The sequence below is a fragment of the Eulemur rufifrons genome, chromosome 6 (genome assembly GCF_041146395.1).
Source record: "Eulemur rufifrons isolate Redbay chromosome 6, OSU_ERuf_1, whole genome shotgun sequence".
NCBI classification, from domain to species: domain Eukaryota; kingdom Metazoa; phylum Chordata; class Mammalia; order Primates; family Lemuridae; genus Eulemur; species Eulemur rufifrons.
This window is the reverse complement of record NC_090988.1, coordinates 79717509-79734283: the sequence shown is the minus strand read 5'-3', so window position 1 is coordinate 79734283 and position 16775 is coordinate 79717509. Positions and strand designations below refer to the sequence as shown.

General features: G+C 51.5%; 1 protein-coding gene across 1 annotated transcript in view; it reads left to right on the top strand.

The window, feature by feature from the left end:
• The window catches only part of ABTB2 (ankyrin repeat and BTB domain containing 2), a 164428-nt gene that overhangs the window by 110096 nt on the left and 37557 nt on the right, over positions 1-16775 (top strand). The window contains exons 2-3 of the mRNA XM_069471264.1: positions 9165-9311; positions 16423-16636. Coding sequence (XP_069327365.1) covers positions 9165-9311; positions 16423-16636 — 361 coding nt within the window. The remainder of the gene's footprint in view (positions 1-9164; positions 9312-16422; positions 16637-16775) is intronic.

Sequence of the window (16775 nt, the reverse complement as noted above, 5' to 3'; positions counted from 1 at the left end):
CCGTGAGGACCATAGTAGCCTTTAAGAAAATAACAGGATAGAATGGCCTTGAGTCCATCCTTCCTCCTAATGGTGATAATAGCTATTATATAGTATCTGATGGCTTTATCCCAAAGCTCTTGGCTCTGTGAATTAGGCCATTTATTAAAATATTTCTGTTTAGTGTATGTTTACTGTGTATCAGGACTTTTGCTAAGTGCTTACTTATATAACCTCTTTTACTCCTCAAACAATCTTGTGAATTAGAAGCTATTATTAGTCCTGCTATACAGAAGAGCAAGGTGAGGCTCAGAGAGGTTAAGTAACTAGTCCAGAGTCACACAGCTAGGAAGTGGCAAGGCTGAGTTTTGAACCTCATTTCTCTCACTCAGGCTCTTAAATCATCTGGAGTGTCCAGTGGTCAGTCCCCTTTGGAACTGGAACCAAAGCTGACTAAAGCAGATTGTGTTTGTAAGCAGGACTCTAGTGCAGTACTTTTCTGACTAATACACTCATATTCTATTAATAAATATCTTGGCCACCTGCCCTGGACCTTGTGATGTTTGCATATTTTTATTAAAGCCCCGAGGAATGACTTGTGTTGGTCATGGGTGCTCAGGCTCCTTCCATGCCTTTCTTCCTCTCCAGGCGGGCACAGGAGACCTCGCCCACTGCCCTCTTTTTCTCTCCAGCAGCACTGTTCCCCAGCAGCCTCCTGTCCTGACCCGAGTCCCAGCTGCACCCCAAGCCCAGCGTCGGCAGTGGCCAGCCTCCTCTCCACTAGTGGGGATCTGGCGTGTTGTGTGAGAATTTTTCCCGACTCTCCTTGTTCTCAGGTCCCAGAACATTGCATCCTGCACAGGTCACAGCAGGTGCCAGAAGGTCAGGCCACTGCGGGGCTGCAGAATGACCATGCAGGCCCAGAGCAGCAGGTACACAGCTGGGCTGAGTGTCAGCAAGGTGCCACAGGAAGTCCACTGGTGACACAGCCCATGAGTCACCACCACCCCCGGGCCAGGTGAAGGGGTTGGCTCACCGCAGGCTAATTCTTGGAATGAGACATGCAGACAAAGTCTCACTCTCCTGGTTAGCAATATAGAACAGTTTCTACCTGAGTTTCTTCCAAAAGCAGTATCCCCCTCCTCCTCCTTTCAGTAAAATTTCTATAAAACAATAGGTTTTCCATTTATTTATCTACCCATCTATCCTCTATGAGCTCACAATGGTTTTGTTTAAAAGTGTAAAGAATAATGAGGGAAGAATCATCTAAAATTGTACCACGCTGAAATAACCATTTTTTATGTTAGATGATCTCCATTCTGGGTTCTCTACAGGTAACTAGAAAATAGTGGTTTCCATTCAGCAGTCACTTTTTTCTTTTCTCATTTAAAAATTTAATTTCAGGCTGGGCACAGTGGCTCACTCCTGTAGTCCCAATGCTTTGGGAGACCAAGGTGGGAGGATCACTTGAGGCCAAGAACTCAAGACCAACCTGGGCAACATAATGAGATCGCATCTCTACAAAACACAGGGTGTCGGGCAGGTGGGAGGGGGGCTGAGGGGGAAGGTATGTACACATCTAATGGCTGTGGTGCGCACTGTCTGGGGGATGGGCACTCTTGTAGCTCTGACTCGGGCAGTGCAAAGTCAATACATGTAACCTAAAAGTTTGTATCCCTGTAATACTCTGGAATAAAAAAAGTTTTTTTTTAATTAAAAAATAAAAAGCTGGCCATGGCAATGCACACCTGTGGTCCCAGCTACTCAGGAGGTGAAGCGGGAGGATCACTTGAGCCCAGGAGTTCCACCCTGGGATAAAAATTTAATTTCCGATAACTAATTTTATGCCATATTTGAAATTATCGGCATTCATTTGCTCAGAAGAAACATTCTGTCTCTAAGTATATCTCTTCCCCCTTCCCATATTTCTCATAACAATTATTTTTTACTGTGCTAATAAGTCGTATTCATTATAAAAGGTCTGGAAAGCATAGTAGGTCAAAAAGCATTTTTCTCACCCTAGCACAGTGAGAGCCACTCTTACCTTGGCGACCGCTGAGGGTCAGTTGGGAAGAAGGCTGACACTTAGGGTGCTCACTCTGCCTCGTTCTGTCTGCCTCCTTAATCCCTCCATTTACTTAGCGCATGCGTGTGTGTTGAGTGTGTGGCCTTTATGTAAAAGTGGCTCAGCATTGTCCTTGGCGCCCAGGAATTAGTCTGCTCACCCACTGTGGCTCAAGGACAGCATATGACAAAGGACCAGGTCACATGGTGAGTTTTTCTTTTTTAAGAGGCGCCAGTTCCAAGACTCGTGCTTCCAGGGTCACTCAAGTTCTCCATGTGTTACATCAACACTTTGGAGAGAGGCCACCCAGAATCTCTCAGAAACTGTTCTGACAGCGAGATCTTTTTCCACAGGAGAAAGCTCAGTGGCGCAACTGTTAGCTCGCTCCCCCACGCTGCCCGGTGTTGTGACTATTGCGTTGGTTTTTCCAGAGTTCACCTTTAGGTTTAATTTCCTGAAATTGATCTGCTTGGTTACTCTGGCTTCATTTTACTCTCGCGCAATGAGGGGAAATGGCAGTGAACAGACTGCATTTTATTAGGTTTTTGCTTCAAAAAAATTAAACAGCCATCCATGGTCTCTGCTAGTTTGTTTGCTTTCAGGCAGCTAATAGTCACCCTCTGGGCCTATGGCAGAACTGATACTGACCCCAGATGAATCACCGAAATGCCAACGAGCCAGCCTTCCTGGTGGGGCTTCCAGGGCTGTCCTCTCTGCCTGTGGGGCATCGTTCTATGGTGGTCCCCTGTTCTCCCTCTAAATCCTCACCCTGCATGGAGCCCCCTGAGAATTGGATGCGCCGGCTAGAGGGGAAGGAGGCAGCCCCCACACCCACCCCCCAAGCAGGCCCCCCCCCCCCGAGGGCCCCAAAGGGAGATCAATTCCAGCCTGATATCCAGGGTGAGGGTTGCTTTTTACCACTCTTTCCTAGGAGAGCGGGGCTGCTGGCCGTGAGCGTGTCACCCTTCATCAGCCTTTGGTGTCACTGTTATTTTACTGCTCAATGGTGGGCTCTGGGCCCCAGACCTGACTTCCCCGGAAGACCAGCTTTCGCCAGTGGTGTTCCGATAACTTAGCCAGAGTGAGGTGTTAACCGGAGCGTGATTACTATTTATTTTTAATTTCCTGACCTTAGAAACTGAGAGGGGGAAGTGCGGGGCTAACCGGACGGCGAGTGCGAAGGAAGCGTTGGTCCCTGGGTTGGAACGGGCACAGCCTGGTGTGGGGTGGTGGTTGTCGGTGTGGGCTCCGGCATCCAACAGGCTGGGTCTGAAGCCCATCTCTGCCGTTTCCTAGCTGTGGACCTTAGCCAGGTGACCCAGCCCGTCTAAGTCTCAATGTCCCCCACTGGCAAATGGGGTTAGCGACAGTACTCGGCTGCCAGGGTCTTTGTGGGGGTTCAAACGCTTGTTCACCCCATCCCTGTTGTAGAGTGACTACTCAGTACGTCGTAGCCCATCGACATTGACTCGTGACTGACGGTTAAATCGTTTCCCAGACTCAGTTTAGACACACACCTTTATCTTTCCCTGTCTCCCGCCATTTTGTCCTCACTTGAAGTCTTGGGCCCTACAGTGTCAGGTCCCACCTTGGGATGGGTTTTACGTGGATGGTTGACAATTCCTCGGGGGCACTTCATTCCACTCAGGTTTTTCCTCTTAATTTCCTTCATCTTGCTCTTGCCTCAACCCCCCCGCCCCCCCCCCCCCACACACAACCTCTTTGAACTTGGAGTCAGGAGAAATACCATTCATTGAAGGTTTTTGGTTTTTTAGAATCGATTGTCCTTATGCTCCATTCAGGTCTCTCGGAGAACTATTCATGCTTCAACTTCTTAGCACTTTGTTCTGGTACGACTAAATATATAACAACCAGGCACTAAACGTACTACATATAACATTCTAGATCAAAGAATAGAAACACTTTAAAAAAAAAATCAAAAGGGTTGGATTATGTGGGCTATTTAGAAACTGTTCAGTGGGGCAATATAGTTTTTATTTTCAGAAGCTTATGGATTAAACCCCACCCAAGCTTCCAGCGCCTAAGAAAACTGGCAGAAGACGCCCTGCCAACTTTCCGCACAAGGGCAGTAATGGAGTAATCCTCTGCATCCCGGCTTCATTTCAGAGACACTAGGGCCAGGCCGTGGCCCTGCTGCCTGGGCAAAGGAGCTCGCCCGAGCTGGGCGGGTAGCGGGGCGGTGGGGGGTGTCGGGGGCAGGTGCGGGGAAGGATGCTGCACACATGGGCTCGCCAGGTGTCTGGGCCCGCTGGCGTCACACGGCCCCGGAAAGAACATTTACAAGCCTGGGGAGCGCGCCAGTGATGCGTCGTTGAGTTTGGAGGACAGTTACGTTACACTCTTGATGGCTTTTTGATGAATAGTCAGAAAAGCTTAACTATAAACCTATCCACCCTTGCACAGAAAAGAGATCTTTTTTACATGTAAAATAATGTTTGTGTGTGTGGGGGGGGTGTTGTTATAGCTGTGGAGGAAATTAAACCATAGGAAATAGTTAATAACAGGCTCTATATGTTCCTACTGTTGACAATTCACTAAATGGTGGAATGAAAGCGGAGAGAAATGGTTTTCAGGGGTACACGTTATTGTGAGAGCACACACAGGCCTCCGGGTCTAGGAACCTGGTGCTGGGGGGACCTGGGAGTCTATGGAATCGACCCCCATAGATCACAGAGAAGCGAGGGAAATCCCCATCCATTTGGCCTTTGGGATAAGCCCTGCTTCTGAAAACCCTTTCCACCAAAACTGGCTTGTCACTCCAGTGTGCAGTCCAGCTGCTGGGGTGGCTTGGCGCGTGCTTGGAGGAGACGGCCCCTCTGCAAGCTGAAACCCCGGCTGAATTCCTGCATGTGCCGTGCAGGAAGGTGGGGTTCCTGGCTCCCAAGTCGGGTTTTCCATCTAACTTGGTGGCACAGTCTCTGGGCTCAGTGGAGAATCACTTAGGAAAGAAACGGGTTGCTCCCCACCACGCCCTGGGACTAGAATAGAGCCAACGACCAGCACTTGGAAAGAGCATAGAGGATCGAGGATCAGCTGTGCACAGGCTTCACGAGCCTGCCTGGGAGATGCTGGGAATTTTCCCAGTTACCTGGCAGAATTATTTTCCTCCCTAAATTTCAGCAAAGAAAAGAAAGGTGTTAATCTATTCTTAACTGTGCAAAGGAGTTTGGACTTCTCCGAGAGGACAACAGGGAGTCACTGAAGAGTACAAAGCCAGAGCAGGGTGACAAGAGTAAGGGGTGATCCGAGAGGACAACAGGGAGTCATTGAAGAGTACAAAGCCAGAGCAGCGTGACAAGAGTAAGGGGTGGCTAGGAGGCTGCTGCAGTGTCCGGTGAGGGGAGATGGTGGCCTGTGCTGGGGTCGTGGCAGTGACTGATTTTTGAGCTATTAAGGTGGTGAGGGCAGCAAGGCTTGGTAGTTGGTTGGAGGTGGGGGAGGAGGGAGTTGATAAGGATGACTCTTAGGTCTCTCGTTGGCACCTGGGTGGCCATGGCCATGGTGTTGTACTCAGAGACGGGCCGGTGGAGGAGGAGGCAGAGGCTTTGGGGAACAAGATAATGAGTTCTGAGACCCAAGGGTTGGGCAGCCAGAATGAGAAAAGTTGAGGGATGGAAGATTATGGATCTGGCTGTAGATTGAGAAATGTATAGTCCACAGCACGTGTGAGTGGAACCGTGTCTCAACCGTGTCTCAAGCCAGAAATGCTGGCTTGATAGAAGAGGAAGTTGAAGGATAACTGGCTCATGCTCACTGCTTCACACTCCGTAATGCATTTCACAGAAGTGGTCTGAGTGATGCACGTGGGCTTCCTCTGTAACCGTTGCAGTGTTTAACAGGGATTGGTTCCTTACTAACTAATAAAGGAATAAAAGGAAACATTCCAGCATGCTTTCTCTTCCATCATGACTAAAATAAACACTTTTTCCTAAGGATTTTACTAAGTGGAAAAAAAGAGATGCCGTTTTTCTTTTCTTTCTTTTTTTTTTAATCCATATTTTCCATAATGACTGTCCTGGGTCCATTATCCTAAAACTGGAAATTTGTGTGGGGAAAGAAAGAGATCAAGGTGTTAAGAGAATTTAAAGAAAATATTTTCCATCTCCAGGGAGAACTGCTGAGGAATGGGGCTTATGTCGGGGAGAGAATTTAGAATTGACATGAAGAAGGCTTTCTTATGGAGCAGATTTGACAAGCTGTGGCACTGTATTCTGGAAAGATCGGAAGGGATGAGAGAGACAGCCTTCTGCCTGTGGAGTTTCACGGGAGGCCTCCAGGGATCCTTGGCAAGGATGCTTGGAGATCCATTAAAGGGAAAGTCCTATTTCTGGGTCTTCCTGTGAATTTCCTGCTCTCAAACCTCAGACCTAAACAGAACCCCTCTTCTCTCAAATATCCCAGGTGCTGCTTAGCTCACGAGAAGACAAGGTGGCCAGAGTGAGAACGTCATTTCATGTCAGCAGCTTGAGAATAAAGAGATTGAAATTCTAGCCCCCATTCAATTTCTGACCCTCAGTAACCTTGGGTGGGTCATGGAACTTTTTCGGGCCTCAGTTTTCCCAGCTGTAAGATGGGTGAAGATAGTAGCCCATGAAGTCCTGGGGGATTAAACGTGACAGTACGTGTAGGTTGTTACCATGGAGCTATTATTGATCATAACGGCCCCGCCTCCCTTGCTGGAAGAACAAATTGCTCAATGTAAAAAGTCTTTCAAAAGCAAAAGGTGCTATGCAAAAGCTGCGATGCTATCAATTACCATTATTAATAATAGGTTCATAATTACTTTTGCTGTAGTAGTAAGTGAAAGCCTCTCTGGGTGGGTGATGACTGGGAAAGTGGGAACTATTATTAATGGAGCTGCCAGCTCCTGTTACTGGCTCCACTGACATAATATTTCTCTCTGGGAATCCTTTGACAAATCAGCTGAATTTCCTATTCCCTTGCCCTAAGCGCTGTAAATTTGATCCACATGTCTCCAGTGTTGTTTCTGTAGATTAATAATGGAGGGGGAGGGGCCCAGCCCGCACGAGGGCTCTCCCAGCTGTTTGGGCTGTCTGTGGGTTTCAGCTTGTAGTTGGGGTGGTTTTCTCCTTTGTTTCACTTGCTTTAATGCTTACAGCCAGCTCGTCTCTGTGTGTTTGGTTACTCAGCTGTCAGAGTTTCTGCTGTAGGGAACAAGGCTGCGGTAGGGGGTTGCTCTGGGGAGAGTCCAATCATATCCTCCTCCTCCTCCTCCCACGGAAAAAAAGGCTTTGAAGCAGTGCTTTGCCAAGTCAGCGCTGGATGTGGTGGGAGGGGTCCCTGCCATGCAGCAGGGGCAAAGGAGATTGACAGGGGGCAGGCCGCAGCCACAGCAGCACAGAGAGCGCGGAGGAGGGCAGGGAGGCCTGGGTCAGGGGAAGGGCAGGCGAGGAGGGCAGGACTGATCATCAGCTGAACTTACGGAATGGTGGCCAGGACGTGGGCCGGAGGAAGACTGCCATGCGTGTTCGCCCACGAAAGAGAAACACACAAGGCTCAGCTCAGGGGTGTCCATGGGTGAAACAGGCAGCAATAATACAGCTGTGTGGTCACATACACCAGCCACCAAATAGGGACCACCATGAGCACACCCCTGGTGGTATGTTGGTTGGACTCTGGGCTCTCAGAGGGTCAAGTGTACACATTCTAGAGCCAGTCCAACCCCATTGGAATCCTACAGCTCTAGTGCTCATCTGAGCAAGTTATTCAGACTCTTGGATGTCAGTCCCCCGGTATCTAAGATGGAGCCAGCAGCGCCCATCTCGTAGGATCGTGGAAAGAACAAGGGAGACAGTGTGAATAAAGCCTGCGTTCCCAGCACAAAGTGAAAATAGTGGCAGCCACACTCGATAGCACTTCCTCTGAGCCAAGCGCTGGCCGAGCGCTGACCTCCAGTCACTCAGTTACCCTGCGCTGCGGGTCTGTGAGCCAGGGACTCGCATCCTCTCTAGGTAACAGATGAGGACCTGACACAGAGAGAGCAAGTGACCTGTCCGGGATCACCCCGCCGGTTATGTGACAGAGCCAGAATCACGGACCCCAGCCCTCCACGCCGAGGCCCATCTCACGGCTCTGCTGCACCTGTTGCTGCTGTTGTCCTTGTCACACACATCACACGTGTTCAGGACAGGGAGTTCTAACCCAGACTTGGCCACATCCCAGGGGCTCTCCAGTTATATCAAGGAATTTTAAGAGATTTTTCCCAAAAGTGACTGATTAAATTCCCGTGGGTATTTTTCTTTAAAAAATAAAAAAAGCCTGGGGGTGGAGAGTTGGAAAAAGAAGATGTGGCAATCAAAGAAACAGCAGTTACCAAAAGTCGGGAGTCCCTGTTCTAGGCTCCAGCTGCAGCTAGAATCTCTGTGGCCACATTCTCGGAGGAACCAACATGTAATTTTAAACCAGAGTCTGATTTTGCTTTTCTGGTGCTTTCTAAGAAGCGACACGGTGAGTTGGAGAAATTTACAGGCTGTCACCCTGTGGGATTGATTCTGACAGCTCTGCTCCACTGCTGTGGATGTGCTAATGAAAAACACTAATTGGACTTGGCCAGTGGCTGGGACACGTCCCTTTCTTGGAGTGGAAACGCAGCATCCCTTTCACGTGGTTGCTTCTAGCACAGGGAAGGGGGGGGAACTCCGAGGGTGACACTGCCCTTCGGGTGGGCAGGATGGGCATTTACGCCTGACTCAGCCACCCCTGAGGTCCGTGGAAACAAAGCCTCTTTGTCTTCTTGGAACCCCGAAGGTAGCGAAATGCTGAGCCGACTCTAGCACTCTGTAAATACTCAGCGAGTGAGTGAGTGAGTGAATTCTCGGATGGCCCAGCAGCCCAAGAAGGCCAGTTCCTCGGGCAACTCCAAGAAAGGATGGACTCTGCTTGCTTAAAACCACAGCCTCAAGTGGGCCACTTCTTCTGGTCCCCCATAGCACCGTCCACAGTGAGAGGTCCTGCATCCTCAGGGCTCGGAGAGGTTTACCCGCTGACCCCCGCTCTGCCAGGAGAAGGGGAGCAGGCCGGGGCCTGCGGAGCATCCCCTGCTTCCTGAGTGTGACCTGTCTGCCTCGTTTCCCCACAGGTGTCCTCTCCCTCCCCGCGTACTTCAGCCCCTACAATGGCGGGTCCCTGGGCCATGACGAGCGAGCCGATGCCTACGCCCAGCTGGAGCTCCGGACCCTGGAGCAGTCCCTCCTGGCCACCTGCGTGGGCAGCATCTCGGAACTGAGTAAGTGCGGCAGCCCCGTCCGGCTGGGTGGTGGAGCAACAGAGGGTGTCTCCGAGGGGAAGACAGGGAAAGCGCAGCCCCTGGGCTCAGCTGCCGCCTCCTCCTGCTCCTCCTCTGTGTGTCTTGCCTTCCCTGAAAGCTAGATCCCTGTAGACCACAGGCTGCAAACTGGTGGCCCACGGACATGTATGGTTTGGCCAGCGTGTGGACTTAGTCACACGCAAATCAGGGTTTCTGGTTTCTCTTGAAAAATGAGATGATCTAGCAACACTGCACCGATTCCTGCATGGCAGCGACCAGTGGGAGCTGAGGGGCAGTGCGGTGGGTGGCTCACATTCCCCACTTCGCCACGCACCTAGTGTCTCATACCTGGCCGTCTCACTCACTTTACCTGCCTGGCCCCAAAGGATCTGAATTTGTACCTGGAACTCTTCTTGAGGCCCTGAAGCCTCGATATAGCAAAAAGAAGATGACAGCAGAGCTCCTCTGGCTGAAGGAGGGTGTGGTCGGGTGGCCCCTGCCAGGACATGGGCACAGTTGGAAACCCTTGGCGTAGGACCTTACCATCCGACAGCTGCTTGAAAGTGTGTCAGCGTCGTGAAATCCCATGCCACCTCCTGAGCTCTCCCTCTGGTTACCCCAGTTAATATTGGAGAAATCAGACTGCACACTCTGCCATCTTAATTCCCCTGCATTCTGTTGAGACCACCCAGTGGCGGGCAGTGACACGCACCAAGCGTCATATAGCACGTGGCATGGAAACAGTGTCTCTGCCCCAGCCTCCTCCATCTGTGATTCCCTTGAGCGTTCCAGCCCTTGAACAGCGAATGACCCTGTTTGTTTCAGATGCAGCTTCCTCCCTCCGTCCGTTCTTCTTCCCCCTTCCCAGGACAGGAAGTGAAGGTGCCCAGTTCAAGGTCACAGAGCAGATCCGTAATAGGGCTGGGAGAGAAGGCGGGATTTCCTGCCTCCTGGTGGTGGTACAGCATTCAGGGCCTGCACGTTGCCACCTGGGTCCCCAGCCCCTTGAGGGACCCCAAAGGAAGTAGGCTCTGGTGTGTGGCTTGATCTCTGTCCCTGTTAACTGTCTCCTGGACCATGGGCTGTCTCCGGGCCATGCACAGTCTGTGCTTTGGTGAACTCTCCTGCCGGGAGGACAGGGAGGGACACACACAGCCCTCAGTCCACTGGAGGGCACCTAGGTTTTACTTTGCTTTTGAACATTAAGTGAGCACCTGCTGTGTGCAAGGCACCATGCAAAGCATCTTACTCACTTTATCTCATTTATTCCTCAGAACTACTCAGTGAGGTATGTCCTGATGAGAGAACTGAGGCTTAGAGCAGAACAGTGATGTTCCCTAAGTCATGGGGCCAGTAAGGATCAGAGCAGCGGCCTTGACTGCAATGGTGTCTGGCTTTATGGGCCATACTCTTAATCACCCAGGGCCATGGGCTTCCTGTACAAGGCTAGCAACCTGGTCACCAGCGTCTCAGGGCAGCGGGGATCAAGGCCAGGGCTGATCCTTGGCCTCTTCTCATGGTGGCCCCCTATGTCCACTACAGTCCCAGCCAGGCACGAGGAGGAGTGTTCAGAAACTTCCCGCTGGGGAAGAGCTTGACATCCTTCCATCCCTACTGGTCAGCCCAGGGACCAAGCACCGAGTCCTTGGCTTTACCTTCTAAAACCACTCTGAGATTTAGTTGGCCCCTTTCTCCACCTCTGCTGCTACCAGCCCAGCCCAAGCCTGGCCATGCAAAGCATAAATGGGGTGACGTGACTCATCTGCTCTGTACCTGTGCCCTCCGCCCCACCCCCGTGGCTTACACTCAGTAAAATCCAAGATCCTCACCACTGACCAGGATCCCACACGTGACCTGGCTTCATCCCCTGCTCCTTGTATCAGGCTCACAGCATCGCAACCGTCCGGCTTCCTGGCCAAGTGCCCTCCGAGTCCGGGGCTTTCCCTCTGCCTGTGGCATTTCCCCCAGGAGACCCAAATACACTGGTCCTTCACCTCTTCAACCTTCCGATGGCACCTTCTCAGACAAGCCTTCCCTGAGCTCCACACCCTCATTCCACTGTCTCCCTCGTGTGGTCTTGGTTTTATTCAAAGCACTGATCACCAGTTGCCATTTGTTACACATTTACTTGTGAATAGTTTGTCATCTCTCTCCTCTGCCTGGAGTGGCAGCTTCATGAGACTAGAGATTTTCTCTCTTTGGTCCACTGCTGTATCCCCAGTGCTTGGAACAGCACCTGATGCTCAATGTGTGTGCGTGTGTGTGTGTGTGTGTGTGTGTGCGTGCACGCGTGTGCATGTGAGCATGCATGTGTTAGAAGAAATGAGGTCTATCCCACCCGATATCCGTCTCCTAAAACTCACCAAGGATTGGTCCACATCCTGGCCCAGCCACTCCTCAGGCCCGAAGGGAGAAGCACCTCCATAGCCTCTTTCCACAGACGTCAGAACAGGCTGAGTCTCGTGCCAAGATGCCCTGCCCCTCCCTCTGAAACCAGGGTTTTTGATAACCCACTGTGGAGGAGGGAAGAGACAGGTGGAGGCAGATATTGCACTTTTTCTCTCTGAAACTAAAGAGCTTAATGAGGCTGGTGATACTTGGCGCTGAGCTCCTTGGACCTGCCAGTGTGTCCCGGGTTTTACATGCATCAACTCCCTGTACCTCGCCAAGACCAGCCTGCCAGGTAGGGTAAGAAGTTTCACTCCTGTATCAGGCCCAGCTTCCCAGGGAGCATGGGCACCTGTGTTTTGCTCTGTCCCTCCCTACCTGTGAAAATTTTAAAGGGAGGAAATAAGAAATTAAAAAAAAATAAAACATTTCTTTTTAAAGGCGGCCAGATATTATAGGCCTTATTTTGAAGACAGTGCAAAATTCCAGACTCTCGCCTGCTGCTTTTATTTGATGGCTCATAATGAGGGTTGGGAAGACCAGAGTGAAACCCGCAGCACCTCTAATCAAGTCTCTCACGGTTAACAAGGGGCGAGGACTTGTTGTTCCTTGTCTGGTGGGTGTTTCTGGACTTCACACTAAGGTTTCATTGCGCTTAGGAGCAACTGATTCTCAAGTACAAGGAAGTTCAGGAGAAACTCTGAGGACCCACCTGTGCTAACCCAAGAGCCCAGCCCAGCCCGGACCAGGGTTTCTCTCAAAGTAGCTCTGAATGAATGTCTAGCAAAATGAAATGAGCCAGGTAAAATGCAAGCCTAATTTTTAAAATTATTATTAGATTAGCTAGACATAAAATTACTGTCAAGTTGTAGTTTTTTTTTTTTTTTTTTTTTTTTGAGACACAGTCTCACTCTGTTGCCCGGGCTAGAGTGCCATGGTGTCAGCCTAGCTCACAGCAACCTCAAACTCCTGGGCTCAAGCAATCCTTCTGCCTCAGCCTCCCAAGTGGCTGGGACTACAGGCATGCACCACCATGCCCGGCTAATTTTTTCTGTATATTTCTAGTCGTCCACCTAATTTCTTTCTATTTTTTTTAGTAGAGACGGGGGTCTCACTCTTGCTCAGGCTGGTTTCGAAATCTTGAGCTCAAACGATCCTCCCACCTCGGCCTCCCAGAGTGCTAGGATTACAGGTGTTTTTTTTTTTTTTTTTTTTAATCATTCTCAATTTCTGAAATTAACTTGTTATGAACCAGTAAGTTTGTGGGCCTGTCCCGTTCACAGTCCACACTCTCCGTAGCAATGGCGCAAGGGCCAGGAACGTGCATTTGGGAAACAGGGACCCCAGTCAAGCCCTAGCTGATTCACTTACTAGCTGTGCAACTGGGACAGATCATTTAACTTCTGGGAGCTTCTTTCCTCATCTGTAAGATGGAAATACCCCCCTGTACAGGGTGGTTGTGCAAATTAAATGAGATTTTGTCTGTCTTTTCACATCTGTCACAAAGCCTATAGAACATAAAGTGGCAGGGAGGAAAAATCACCCGAGAACACCCCAAGCAAGCTGCTTCCTTTAGCCATAGGTGGGTCGCAGGACTGTAGCTTTTAAACATCTGATCAGAGTTGTCCGCAGGCATCTGTCTTCCTGGTCTTTGAGAGAAACCGGCCACAGCAGGGCTTGTGTGGAAGAAGCTGGGACCCCCATCTCCAGCTGCCTGCACGGTTTTCCTGAACCCTCAGGGGGTCTCTCTCTGTTCCCAGCTTTTCTTTTAGGAAACCCTCAAGAGGAGCTTCCATTTCTTTCTTGATTTCCTTGCCTGCATTCTGGCTGGAAATGTGCTACCAAAGGGTTCTCCACCAGGAACAATAAAACAACAATAAAAATAATTAATGATAATGACTTCTACCTTGTCGAGCCTTTGAAATGATGTTTCAACAGGATTTCTCTTTGATGCTATCACAGACTCTTTGACTTCTCCTTGTGGTCCTGTGGTCGTGCCAAGAGTTATGACATTCGGGCCTGGAGAAATGGGAGCCAGGTTTCAACTTATTGCAGCCGACCTAGCTGTCCAACTAGCTGCTGTGAGGCGGGGTGGCCCAGTGGTTGTGACACCAGTTTCTACCACCCAGGAGCCCGAGGGCAGGGCTGGGATCTGGCATTTCAGGGCTCAGACTCCTCCTGTCCTGGGAAATGTGGGGCAGCGTTTGACTGTAGGCAGTGGTCCTGGAAGGAAGAGCTCCACAGGGTAGAGGAATGATAGGAAGACAACAATAATGACCGTGTTACATTTATCGTTAATAACAGTGTTACATTTAACCTTACCGAGTATTTACTCTGTGCGAAGCGTCATGTTAAGTGCTTTGCATTTATTCTGTCTTTGAGTCCTCAAAATTGGCAGGGTAAATACTATTGTTTCCATTTTACAGATGAGGAAACTGAGGCTCTGATGATTGCATAAAGGAACACACATTGGAAGGAGCAGAGCCCTGATTTTAAAGCCAGGCACTTCTGACTCAAATCTGTGTTCTTATTAGTTTACCTGGTGGTTTTCAAACCTGAGCGGACGTTAGCATCACTGAGTGAACTTTCACAAACTACAGATGCCCAGGTCCCGCCCAGACCAATGACATCGGAACGTCAGGGCCGGGGCCGGGTGTGAGGAACTCGCTGCCCACAGCCGTCTTGGCCCTGGGGTTTGCTGGGAGTGTGCAGCGCAGGCGGCTGGACCACAGCTGCAGGGACAAACAGAGTCAGCAGTGCAGGCGGCAGTGAGGACCCAGGACTGGGCGGAGAGGACAAGGAAGACTCTTTCCCCGTGGAGGTCTCCAATTCCAGGGGTGTCATTTGTCCCTGCTTGGAAACGGAGCGCCATCGCTGTGGCTGTCACGGGAGAATCTGGCAGCTACTGAGCTCGTGTCACGCCTCACTGGAGTTAAAGATGAAACGAATTCATCAGGCTGTTTCTTCACTCATTCCCCAAATGTCTTCTGCGTGCCTAGTGTACGGTAGACCCTGCGCAGGGCTCTGGGGACGCCTAGTGTACAGGAGACCCTGCGCAGGGCTCTGGGGACGCCTAGTGTACAGTAGACCCTGTGCAGGGCTCTGGGGACGCCTAGTGTACAGGAGACCCTGCGCAGGGCTCTGGGGACGCCTAGTGTACAGGAGACCCTGCGCAGGGCTCTGGGGACGCCTAGTGTACAGGAGACCCTGCGCAGGGCTCTGGGGACGCCTAGTGTACAGTAGACCCTGCGCAGGGCTCTGGGGACGCCTAGTGTACAGGAGACCCTGCGCAGGGCTCTGGGGATGCCTAGTGTACAGGAGACCCTGCGCAGGGCTCTGGGGACGCCTAGTGTACAGGAGACCCTGCGCAGGGCTCTGGGGACGCCTAGTGTACAGGAGACCCTGCGCAGGGCTCTGGGGACGCCTAGTGTACAGGAGACCCTGCGCAGGGCTCTGGGGATGCCTAGTGTACAGGAGACCCTGTGCAGGGCTCTGGGGACACGGCAGGATGGAGTACTGGGCTCCTGGAAGCTGCGTGAGGAAGGTTGATGGAATACATGAATGAACTGGGTCTGCCATACATTTCATAGCACTTAACTGTCCAAATGAAAACCTGTTTGCTTGTCAGCCTTGTCCCCAAGGCTCCCTGTAAGGAGCCACCACAGGCAGGGGTGAAGCTGAGCCGCGGGGGCGGGGGGGGGGGGGTGCCGCCCTGAGTTCTCAGGCCTGTGGGGAACGGGAAGGAGCCGCTTCTCCCAGGGCGGAGGTGCCTGCAGGTGCTGGGGCTCTTCCAGCCTCTCCTTTCTCAGCATTGTGGCCTCACACAATGATGGGACGTTTCCTGTCGGGGCTGGTGGGATATTGAAAAGGCTTAACATGGGCAGAAACATAACACAGGATATGGGGACCCGCGACCCCATGGACTCCCTACAGGGCAGGCCCCAGCCCAGGTCACAGTGAAGTTCATGGACTTCGGAGTCAAACAGACCTGGATGCAAATCTAGACTCTGCCATTTACTAGGCAGGCACCCGTGGCTCGGTAACAACCTGTGTGCACCGTGGCATCCCAGTGACCAGAACACCTGGGATCCAGAAACGTTTGTTTACCCGATAAGCCTCAATGGCTTCATCTGTTAAATGGGAATAATACTGACCCCCTAGCGTTGTAAGGATGAGATTCCATCCTATTTCTAGGGACTTGCATACGTGGCACACAGTAAGCCCCTACTGGGTGGCGGTAACTGAGGTGATGAGGGTGGAGGGTCCTTCTGTGCTGGAGAACCTGGGGCACAAGACAGCCAGGGGAAGGTCACCGGAGAGCCTGGTGCTGGCTGTCAGAGGCTGGGAGAGGAGACCTAGAGAGATTCCCTCGGTCCAGGAGCTGGGGAGAGGCCCTTGGGGTGGCGGAGAGAGTGGGGATGTTGAAAAAGAAACCACATTAGCATAAGTTCTGGAGGGGACAGGCCCTGCCAGTGTTTAATTCAGCTGTTAGGGCAAGGCAGGAAATGAAAGGGAAACTAAATTGCTATTGTGTGTCTAGGTGACAGTTTCCACCTCCGCCTGTTGGCTCCGGGTAAACAGTAATTACCCACTGAGGCAAAGGGAGCTTTCACTGGGAGCATCCTTGGAAGAACATGGGCTGTGAACTCAGACTTTGTCTCCTTTTCTCTTCTTCCCTTTCTGCCCTCCCTGCCCCCACCAGGTGACCTGGTCTCCCGCGCCATGCACCACATGCAGGGGCGCCACCCCCTGTGTCCAGGCGCCAGCCCTGCCCGCCAGGCCCGCCAGCCGCCACAGCCCATCACCTGGTCCCCTGACGCCCTGCACACGCTCTACTACTTCCTGCGGTGTCCACAGATGGAGTCCATGGAGAACCCCAACCTGGACCCCCCGAGAATGACCCTGAACAATGAACGGTAGGGATCGTCCTTGGGCAGAGCACGTGGTGGGGTGTGCTTCCAAATGTGCGTTAACTGACTAACTGACGACTGTCCACCGACGGGTGAGGAAGGTGCCCTGGAGCTGGGCCGCATGCCTGATAGGAGGCCTGGGAAT